The sequence below is a fragment of the Cyprinus carpio genome, chromosome A6 (genome assembly GCF_018340385.1).
Source record: "Cyprinus carpio isolate SPL01 chromosome A6, ASM1834038v1, whole genome shotgun sequence".
Classification (NCBI taxonomy): Eukaryota; Metazoa; Chordata; class Actinopteri; order Cypriniformes; family Cyprinidae; genus Cyprinus; species Cyprinus carpio.
Window position 1 is genome coordinate 2,947,123 of NC_056577.1, and position 12,172 is coordinate 2,959,294.

At 34.7% G+C, this 12,172-nt stretch overlaps 1 protein-coding gene across 3 annotated transcripts in view; it reads right to left on the reverse strand.

The window, feature by feature from the left end:
• The window catches only part of LOC109051869 (CMP-N-acetylneuraminate-beta-1,4-galactoside alpha-2,3-sialyltransferase-like), a 43,747-nt gene extending 33,084 nt beyond the window's left edge, over positions 1-10,663 (reverse strand). Inside the window, exons 1-3 of one of the 3 annotated variants that reach the window (XM_042757535.1) lie at positions 10,142-10,663; positions 7,314-7,462; positions 2,761-2,808 (exon numbers count right to left, since the gene is read on the reverse strand). In XM_042757535.1, the coding sequence (XP_042613469.1) occupies positions 2,761-2,808; positions 7,314-7,431 (166 nt within the window). In that variant the 5' untranslated portion in view covers positions 7,432-7,462; positions 10,142-10,663. The remainder of the gene's footprint in view (positions 1-2,760; positions 2,809-7,313; positions 7,463-10,141) is intronic. The other 2 variants (XM_042757537.1, XM_042757536.1) reach the window with 2 other exon arrangements.
• Positions 10,664-12,172: the final 1,509 nt, after the last annotated feature.

Sequence of the window (12,172 nt, forward strand, 5' to 3'; positions counted from 1 at the left end):
GACCAACATGGGCTGTACATGTGACAGTCAGTAGCACAAAAACAATAAATAAAACCATACTGAATATGGCACTTGAGTAAAATGGAATCCAATAGTAGCAATTACTCTGAACAGGAAAATGCTGAAACATACTCTATGCAAAAAAAGGATCTACAAATACTGCAGAAGACAATCGATTAAACAATGCAAGTTTGCATAGTATTTTTGCTTTAGTGAAGCTATAATTTCACACACATAGTTAACAGTGACATATGATGGTAATTATCACCAGCTTGATAGCATCCCCAGTAACACAAGTGCACTTGTAATGCATTAGTCAAGCATTTGCATTCTTGCATTAAGTATGCTTCTGGCCAAACATTTGATGAAACTATGTACATTTGCAATATTTTGACATCAAACGTTGATTGGTGTAAGAATAAAAAAAGAGCATGGAAATTTTGAGGGATATGAAAGTAGCACAGCTGTGTGAGTTAATTATACAGCTTATTATCATCACACAACATTATTTGACTAAAAATGATATGATGTAAAATAAACACGTTTATGAAATCATAAAAAGAGTATTGGCTGCCATCAAGTAAGATAAGCACAAGGATATTATTGTTTGTGCAACATTAGACTGCACAGTTCACCGAACCAAGTAATAAAGTTTTACCCATGAGGACCTATTTTACAACAGTAATCATGTGGACAGGTCAAAACAGAAAGACTTTGTTAGTTTTGTTTTCTAATGGAAAGAAAACCAATAAACATAAAAAGAATGAACCCTTAAAAATAGATTTACAGATCAAATAACCAGAATAACCTTGGAAGCAAAGAATGATAAAATTAAAGAAAGAACAAAAAAATAAACAAAAGAAAAAGAACAAAATTTAAGACAAATAAACAACTAACAAATAAGGAAAAAGAAAGAAAATGAATAAATGAAAGAAACAAAGAATTAATAAACAAATAAAAGAGCTAAAAAAAGGGCTAACGAATGAGAGAACTAAAAAACGAACAAACAGAAAAAGAACAAAAAAAGAAAGAAAACAAATATTAACAAATTAATGGATTAATTCACTTCCAGAATACAAATTTCCTGATAATTCACTCGCCCCACTGTAATCCAAGATGTTCATGCCTTTCTTTCTTCAGTCGCAAGGAAATGAAGGTTTTTGAGGAAAACATTCCAGGATTTTTTTCCCATATAATGGACTTCAATGGGACTCAACGGGCTGAAGGTCAAATTGCAGTTTCAATGCAGCTTCAAAGGGCTCTACACGATCCCAGCCGAGGAATAAGGCTCTTATCTAGCGGAACCATCACTCATTTTCTAAAAAATAAAAAAAAATAATGTACTTTTTAACCACAAATGCACATTTTGCATTAGCTCTGCGATACGCGTCCGCAAATTCACGCATGGGCAACACAAGGGCGTTTGCTTTGTAAACACTGGGTCGGTACAGAAAATGCACTGAAACCCGACTGAGGACAGAAAAACATGAACATCTTGGATGACATTGGGGCGAGTAACTTATCAGGAAATTTTTATGCTGGAAGTGAATGAATCCTTCAACAAAAGAAAGAATGAAAGAAACCAAGCAAGAATGAACAAACAAATGAACAGACAGAGAGAAAGAAAAGCAGACACACAAGCTCTCGGGGTTGTTCTGAGTGCTGTGTTAGCGCTGCATTACGGTCGCAGTAGCTGCAGAAATCTCTGCGCAGGGACTCTACAAAGATCACGGTGCTTCTGTCAGCTACCTGCCACCTGTTTTCACTGCATCACTCAAGAACAATTCTGGGTCAAATGCAGCTTAAGCTCTACTGACAACATCTGTGACATCCTGACACGACTTATGGCTGTGCCTTTAAAACAACAGCTGTTGTTAAAACAATAGCTGCATGTTTTAAACGTTTACGTGTGTATTACTGTAAACACATTCGTTTTTATAAACACCAATAAAGTATTTGCAGGTCACAGACATTGTTGATAGACTTTCAGTTGCATATTGCTGGAAAAATACCTTTGTTATTGATTTAATAATTTAAAAGTCAGTATCACCATCAGTACTTTATCCGTATTTCAACATTATTAGTAGTAGCAGTATCATTACTGTCAATTTTAATAAGTGGAGGGGCTGTACTGGTATTTACTCCATATTAATAGATCAATGTTTAGTACAGCATATAAATCGTTCCAGGTTTATGACTTTTTAATAGTGTTAAGAAGAATTTTTCACCAGTGCTTGATATGGCAAAAAATCTGCAAAGCATAAACATATAAATCCTTATTAACTTCATCATTATGTCAGACAGAAGCAGTCAGATGTCTTTGTACTGAATTTGCAGGGGAAAATTCTGTTTAAGAACTACAAATGCACCGGAGAAGATCATAATGTTGGGAGACCATATTTGCAATTTAGTCATTTAATTATTTTAGATTTTATTTAAACTTCATTTATTTCAAACAAAGTTGAACTAGGCTGCTTGAAACTTGCTCTGTTACATGTATGGTTTTATATAGTTATAGATATTTAAAAGTTTGAGTTTTTTATAAAGAAATGTCTACTTTTATTCAGCAAGGATGCATTAAATTGATCAAGAATGACAGTATAGACATTTATAATGTAAATCAATTTCTTTCTATTAAACAAAGAATCCTGCCATAAATGTTTCATGGTTTCCACAAAGATATGAAGAAGCCTTATAATGCAACTATACAGATGAATCTCCCAACATTATTGTTGAATACAGTATACGGTAAACCTCTACCTGAAGCTACTACACGTCCCGCGGAGAGTAACCTATCCAAATCAGCCTCTGAAACACAAGAGTGTGAGTTCAGCATACAGCAGGCATGTCATTACCTCTGTCTGAGTGAGATCAGATGCCTTTAGTGTTTAACAGCAGCCCCCAGACTACAGTGATGCCAGCAAAACATGCCTGTGACTTCACTCAGCATCTGATACACTGGTTAGCAGATCAGACAACAAATACAACACTTATAGTGCATAACAAAACATTGCATTCTGTATGTATGAGAGCGTAACAATGCATTTTGTACATATGAGAGAAACTGGACAACAAGCATAAATAACCACACGTCCGCCATCTGCAGTTCCTGAAAAACTATGAGAAATGTTGCAATGCATACATTTAACAAGTCACAAATTTACTAACCAGCTAAAAACCAGTTTAGCTACTGCAATGTGATTTAAAACACCGGTTTGACTCTCTTGACTGAATCTTAAATGATCTTGAAAAACTTCTGCCTAAATACCTGAAATTAGTTTTCTAGACACATAAATAGTGCTTAAAGGAACAGTTCACACAAAAATGAAAATTTGCTGGCCTGAGTTTCCCAAAAGCTTCGTAAGCCTAAGAAGTTCGTAAAAACGATCGTACGACTGATCTTAATATTACGGTCTGTTTCCCAAAAGCATCGTAAGTAGCACTTGAAAATCATCGTAGATCTACGAGTGCTCTGGAGTAAACGTAAAGCCCTAAGTGCATCATAAGAACAGATTTATGCGGTCACCTGCAGGACAATCGGCAGATTACACCTTTAACTTTATTCAGGTGCAATGTGATTATAATATAAGGATTTGATTGTGCTTTATTGTACGGTTTATGACTCTTTTTCTTTATTTTTTATTAATTTATAAATGAAATTATTAAAAGGGGCAGAAAAAAATAAAAATACACATCTAAATTAAACAACTGACAAAAAAAAAATGGATAAAAGAAGTAATGTAGGAAATGCTTCAAAGACTGGGGGAAAAAATCTGTCAATGACTTGCTGAAGTGCACGAAAACCAGCTATGTATTAGACCCTGAAATAACGTCTCTCTATACTGTATATAAAGTACATTATATATTATTATGTAAAGTATAATATTATACACTATAATATAATATAATATAATATTGTATTGTATTATAGTTATGATATCCAAGTTGTCTGTCTGGAATGCAGCATTAGGTTAACGTCAATAAACGAGCGTGTACTACAATTACGAACCATTCTATAAGGTGACATTTCAGCACTTGACAAACGGATAACGATTCCTAAGTAGCACTTAAAGCACAGCTACGTGCGATTGCTTTACGTGCATTGTTGGGAAACGCACGTGAAACAATAACGAACGATCGTAAAATTACTCGTAGAAAACGCTCTTAAGCGCTAAGATCAATCGTTATCGGGAAACCCGGCCCTGAACATTTACTTACCCTCAAGTCATATAAGGTGTAGATGAGTTGGTTTATTCATCAGAACAATTTGGAGAAACGTATGAAATCACTTGCTCAGCAATGGATGCTCTGCAGTGAATGGGTGCCGTCAGAATGAGAGCTCAAATAGCTGATAAAAACATCGCAATACCCACAAGTAATCCACACCACTCCAGTCTATCAGTTAATGTCTTTTTAAGTGAAAAGCTGCATGTCTGTAAGAAACAAATCCATCATTAACATGGTTTTATCTTAAAATGGAGAGTCATCTATCCATAATTCTGCTTTCTGCAGTGAAAAGGTAATCTTGTCCATATCAGGATAAACATATGCACAGATCAAGCACCATTTACAAGAGTAAACAGTCCAAAACAGTTCTACACAAATATGTGGGTGGATTTTGATGTGAGGGACAACAGGAGATGGACTTTTTCACTGGAGAAAGTGTTATTATAGATTATGAAACAACTTGATGGATTTGTTTCTTACAAACATACAGCTTTTCAATTCACAAGATGTTAACTGATGGACTGGAGTGGTGTGGATTATTGTGATGTTTTTATCAGCTGTTTGGATTCTCATTCTGACGGCACCCATTCACTGCAGAGGATCCATTGGTGAGCAAGTGATGCAATGCTAAACTCATCTACATCTTGGATTGCCTGAGGTTGAGCAACTTTTCAGGGTGATGTTTTGGGTGAACTATTCCTTTAAGTATGGATTTCTATACCAAAAAAAAAAAAAAAGAGAGAGAGAGAGAGAGAGAGAGAGAGAGAGAGAGAGAGAGAGAGAGAAAGACAACATTTGACCTGCAGAGTAGGTGATTGACACACTACAGGAAAGTGTTGATAAGCAGTATAAGCAATTAATTTAAGTAAGCAAAGCTATATTTATATAGCACCTTTTAAAACAGTGTTTACAAAGTGCTTAACAGAAGAGAAATACATGTGTGCATTCACAGAAAAGATAAAGATGCATACATAAAATAAATTAAATAATAAAACAAATACTCAATAGAGTAAGGTCTCAATATACCTGTACTTTACAAATGTATTTTACTCAACGAAGTAAGACCTCAGTAAACCTGTCCATTTCCAGTGTATTTAACAGGGATATTTTACTGGAACCTCTGTTTTATTTGTTGGACTCCGTCTAATCTGATAAAACAGTTAGACAATTGTACTAAACATCCATAAGAAAACAGCAGGGCTAAACTCAATTCTGATTTACAGTCAAGTGTTTCTGCCAGGTGGCCTTTAGAGGGAATCAAGAACATTCACAGAAAAGCACACCATATCTGTTTAAGGAATATGCAAAATGCAGCAGCGCTAGCAAAGTCTGTGTGTGACTGTGTGCACAGAAATGCTGCTTTTCCATTCTTGCACACACACGATTATGAATTACACTAGTTACACTGTAGATAATATGGTAGCATTTTGTGGTTCAATTTTAGATTGACACAGCCCGGTGAAAGAGAAAATGTCCTGAAGCTTTGGTCTGTTGTATGCGCCAAAAAGCAAACTGCAGCAAAATTACTAACAAATGCTGATCAACCTTAGTTAAAGAGATTATTCTCAGTTCCAATGTATGTGAAAACACCATAAATGATTACATAAAACATCAAATCAAAGGTCTTTTATGGTAGATGATAACATCTAGCTACATTTATTGGTTTGATCAGTCAAAAACAACATTTAATGAATCAACCGAGCCACACCAACTACTGCCATTTTTAGTCTCTTTAAGATATTAACTGCACATTTTCACCTCTACATGTAGTTAAACTAAGTTCTGGTCACACTATCTGTCTCCTATTACAATGCTGACAATAGTACCAAATTGTTTAGTATCATATAATGAACAACAGATTCATTTTCCATTGTTTCATTATCACAAACATGAACGATGTCTGCTCTTTAACCACAAATCAATTTATGATACGTGACAATATACACTACCCTTCAAAAGTTTGAGGAAGTTTGAGGTTAGATTTTTTTTTTAAAGAAATAGATACTTTTATTAAGCAAGTATCCATTAAATTGATTAAAAGTGTCTATAATGTTACAAAAGATTTCTATTTCAAATAAATGCGTTTCTTTTGAACTTTCTATTCATCAAAACATGCTTAAAATATGAAGCAGCACAACTGTTTTCAACATTGATAATAATGAGAAATGTTTCTCGAGCAGCAAATCAGCATATTAGAACGATTTACTGGAGTACTGAAAATTCAGCTTTACATCACAAGAATAAATTCCATTTTAAAATATACTCAGTTAGAAAACACTTATTTTAAATAGCAATAATATATCACAATTTTACTGTTTTTACTGTATTTTTGAGCAAATAAATGCAGTCTCGGTGAGCAAAAGAGACTTCTTCCAAAAACATCAAATAAATCTTTCTGACAGTAGTTTCTTTTTTGTTAAGTCAGTAGAAACTCAGATTCTTTCAGCTGTATTATTAATTCCCTTATTCATCGCATTGGTTTTAAGGTGGAGATAATATCAGATACCACAGCTTCTAATTTTATCTTGTGACATACGATCGTGGTGGTGCTGTCTTACGTATGTGAAACTACAGTGTAACAGCTAATACTCGTAGTGTGAAAGAAACCAATAGTGAAAAGGGTTATCAGTGGCACTCTAAGCAAACATCTATCACAGCAAAGATCAGTCTGTGTATTATTTTGTCTTCAAAGCTGACCATTTTTAGTGCTCTGGCTACCTTTTTGACTTATTCCAGGGGATGAACACAGTCAGCTATGGGCTCTTAGCTCCCTCCTCTGGCCATCATCGCAAACCAAATCTTTATTTTCCGAGGTCTTTACAGTTTAAGAACATGGCTTTCCCATTGAGCTGATGCCAAACAGCAAGACTAGGCAGAATCACAGACAGTAAGAAGCCTACAGTCTTAATTTCAGGCATCACCTATCAGGGGAAAACCAGATCTAGAGTGACATTTCACTGCTCAGATAAACAAAAGCATAGTTCACCAAAAAATGAACGGAAAACAGCGACCAGCACACTATTAAAAGTTCTTCTTTTCACATGTTCCACAGAGAACAACAGTCACATGATGACACATATACTCACGAGATTTCTTGACTGGGCTCCGTAAGTGCAGTCTGCCGGACGAGTAGTACAGGAATATCAGCACCATGATGGGACAAATTAAAAACATGAAGATCCGTGTGGACTTCATCCTGATCATCTCACACGAGGCTTCATCTGCTCTGAGTCACCTGAAAATAAAAGCACGCAACACACTGATCAAATACGGCATGCTTTCGCAAGTCAAATGGCAACTTCGTAAACGGATGTTTGGTCTTTCAATTTATAACAGTTTCAAATCTAAACGGGTATTATTTAAATGGCTTAAAACAAACAGTATGTTAGGTAACATGAGTGATGAGCTCAACATGGGCGGGTCAGCAACTTTATGTGTATTGTGTTCAGACCTGCAGGTGAAATGAAGCAAGCTCACGTACCAGCGTAACCATAGTTTCTACCAAAGCACCTTAGTTACTATAGTTCGAAATTGCTCTGACCCTTTCAAATGATTTTGTTGATGTAACCAAATATTCTGGAAGCTGCTTAAAATGTGGTAACATGCACCTCTTACTGTAAGGAGTTATTTCTGCCTGATTTAATCATGTGGTCTGTATAACCAGTCATATTAATAAAACAAAACCAGTTCATTCAGTTGTTTTGTTAGGTAATCTAAAAATAGGCTTCATGTGGCAAGAATTATACGGTTTACACCATCGAAGCAAGCTTCCTCATTATTTTTTATTAACCAACTGATTTTGGTGTGAACCGCAGACAGCATAGTACATTTTTGTAAGCATAAACATTTTAACATTTTCATTAAAAAAAACAAATAAATAAATATATCAAATGGAGTCCCACGTTTAAATATATTATAATACAATACAATATAAACATACAACATATATTATTAATATAATGTTAAAATAACCACAGGGTCTCTTTGACACTAGCTCCCAATTGGATAAAACACCATTTTTGCAATCTGAGTTGTTGTTTGTTTGATTGTTTCCTAAAGGATCCATATGAGAATCATGTTTCTTTTATTGTTGTCTCATACTGTTGTAGCATTTTTAGTTTATGAAATTTATTAAATTTATTATGTGTATTAGTATTATTATTTGTAATTGTTTATATAATTTAATTTAATTTAATTTTATTTAATTTGGTTGTACTGTAAAACATATTATATTATTATATTTCATTATATATATAATTTTCTAATACAAGATATTAACTGGATCTTTTCAAACACATGGCCCCCAAAAGGATAAAATACCACAGTTGCAATCCAAGTTTGCTTGTTTTATTCAAGTGACTACCCTTAACAATGGTATCAGATAACAGGCACCCCTAGTAAAAATTATTATTTTTTAAATCTTAGTGGGGCTTCTTAATTTAGATCCAGTCATAAGTGCATGGCACATTCTACATGTATACAGTAATATAATATAAAATAGTATGTTTTATAATAATTATAATAAATAAAATATAACTAACATAAATTCATATATTATATATATCATATTTTATATTATATTACAATCTTGTATAATGGTAACGCTTTAAATTAGGGAACACTATTGATTATTAACTAGTTGCTTATTAGAATGCATATTGGCTGTTTATCAGTACTTATAAACAGTGTTGAGAAGATTACTTTGGAAATGTAATGGGTTACAGGTTCCAACCCTATTTAAAATGTAATAATAGTGTAACTATTTCAATTTCTTTATTAAAGTAACGTAACTGATAACGTAAGATTATTTTTTTAAATTTCTAATGTTTTCAGCTGTTAATTATTTTCAAAAATTTTAAAGCAGGCAGGGTGAACCTTACAATAGTACTCAACACTGATTAATGTCAGATTTAAAAAAAAAAAATAATAATCCTAAATCACTTGAATTGAGATGATAAATAATTGAATTTTAAAGCACAGCCACCACAAAATCAGACTTTGAGATCATTAAATAAAGATTTAAAATCATAACAAAAAATAGTTTAATAGCTATGGATACTGTTTTTGAAATCTTTCAATGAAATATATATATGACCCAAATAGGAAATAAAACAGTTTTCGAATAAGCATGTGTCCTAAACTCCTAAACATCGGTGTCTCATATTTTAGAGCAATCATTTATGAAAGAAATCAATTAAATCTATATGTGTGTGTGTGTGTGTGTGTGTGTGTGTGTGTGTGTGTGTGTGTGTGTGTGTGTGTGTGTGTGTGTGTGAAAAATTCAGATGTAACTTAACCCCCTTTGTAATCATTAACATTTTCAAGTAACTGTAATTTAACTACAGATTTTTTTTTCTCAGTAACTGTAACATTTCATTAGGCCTAAGTTACATTTATTTTGTGATTACATTACATAATTCCGTTACATGTAACTAGTTACTCCCAAACACTGCTTAAAAAGCAGATATTAATTCTGCATGACCATTCTCTACACAATACCTAAACATAACTACTATCAGTGAATCTGTGTTTCCTAATCTAAAGAGATACCTTTATATAATGTTATATATACCATACAATAACAACTAGTGAATGTTTTTGATCAGTTCAAGAATCCTCGTATCCAATGGAAACCGCTCGGCTATAAGCGGCTCGTGTGAACGTTAACGTTATTCTACATAACGGTCGGTAGCATCCGGTTAGCGCTTTAGCTAAACCTCAAAACCTCCGAACACAGATTCCCCTCAGCCCACAAACTCGCGTGGAAAAACGGTTACGTGAGTTACACGACCACACGTTAAGAATAAGAAACAGCCACAAAATGACACAAAACATTCTGTGTGTGTGTGTGTGTGTGTGTGTGTGTGTGTGTGTGTGTGTGTGTGTGTGTGAAACGGGCTAATAACCGTCCTACCTCACAGAAACCGAACGGTGATGAAAACATGTCCTTAAACGCACCGTCGGTCGCCACGGCTCTTCTGCAGGAACGGACGAAACATTTCTTTTATCTCTCGGCTCCTCTTTTCAGCTCGGTTTCCCGGGAAAGCGAAGAGAAAGCAGAGTTCGTGGCTTAAAGGTCGAGAGGAGGAGGAGGAACCCTTCTGTGGGCCCTCAACACACCATACAGGTCCAAAACACACGATTCTTCACTACATTCACATTTAGTCATTTAGCAGACGCCTTTAAAAGGTAAAAGAAAGTGCAAGTGTTTTTTTTTTCCTTTTATTTTTTTTCGTAGAATTAGAAGAGAGTGCTAGTGTCAGAGGGTCACTACTTGAGATAGGCTAGGTATTGCTTTATATGACAGTGTTCTCCCTAATGAAAATTACTACATTACAATGTGCCTAAGTACAAGAATATCCGTATTTATCAAACGCGCGCACGCAGTTCTTATGCACATTAGTAAGCAAATCCCACACGCGCGTAAGTACCATGCTCGTTCACGTTCATTAGCATTCGGAAACGCCTCCAATGAACCATATATGGTCACAACACCTCCCTTTATGGATCACGTGGTCCTCACCTAGACCGTGGCACAGAAAGCTGTACCGAGACTAAGCCGTTCTTTGAGAACGCGTTTTCTGCGAAGTCTTCCAATAACGCAAGATAAGCCATCGTACAGTCTGAGACAAACATCTGTCACAGCTGGCTTTTATAGGGTTTGACACCAGTTACACGCACACATCTGTGCGTTCGCACGTTTGATAAACACGGATTTCTTGTATAGGCACATTCTAATATTTCATTCGTATGACAAAATATAGAACCTTTTCTACCCTCTGTTGATAAATGAGGGCTCAGGTTACTACACTTTTTCTATTATAAAACCATGGTTCATTTTCATAACATATTAGTTATGCATAAACAAGTTCTAAAATACAGTGGCATTGTGATAGCATCTTGGAAATCTATCATAGTGAAATTGAGGAACTAGTGTAGGCCTACCATGACAATCAGGCACTATCCCATCAATATGTCACAGTAATTATTTATTTATTTAAGTATGGATGGGTTTTTTTTGGTTTGTTTGTTATTAATTATTTGTTTGTATGTTGGTTTTTTATTTTTTTTTTTTTTTTTTTTTCTTGTGGTGACCATAGAGAATCACTGTCTTGACTCTTCTGATTTCAGTGTCGAAAAATAAAACAAGATAAAAATCCATTTACTCGCATGTCTCTAACATACTTTGTGGGTCTTATTAAAAATACACCCAGAGATATTACTACCTAAGTAAATACAAATGGGACAATCTCTTACGATGTCAGTGGAGTCCCAGGTTAAACTCAGTGGAAGTGCACTAGATCATTTAATCTTCGTTGCACCATAACGGTCGACCACAGTTTAACCAAGTTTCCTTTATCGAATCTTACATGCATAACAAAGATGTTGTGTTGCTGTGCTTCATGAGCTTCGGTGATAATTAAATGTGCTGTACTTATTTATTGTGACACCACACAAATTAAAGAGGCCTTGACCACAATGACTGATATGTGTGTGCCTCTCAGATAAATGCATGTTTGATATTGTAAAAAGCATGTTACATAGAGATTTCCTGTTGACGAATATGTGAAAGTTTGAGGTTGTAGGCTGCTGTACTGTGAAAACTTCATGAAACATTTCACACATTTTAATCTCTAAGCAGTGAGTGTTAATTTAGGTCACTAGAAGTACATTTTGTGAGCTAGATCTCCATGACCTTCTTTATTAATGAGAGATCCCTTACTGTTCTGTTTCCTGTTACAGACGGACTTCTGCGTCACAACAGAGCTTTATGTCTAAATAAATGAATAGACCTTTTGTTAACAATTGGTATGAAGAGGATTTAAATAAGGGTGTCACTTTACAAAGAAACAACAATACTTTTCTTAAGACAGTACTGGCAGGCTTCCCTTTGGAATCCTTCCTGTTCCCCAAGAGTTGTGCTCTCATAACCATGAATAAATAC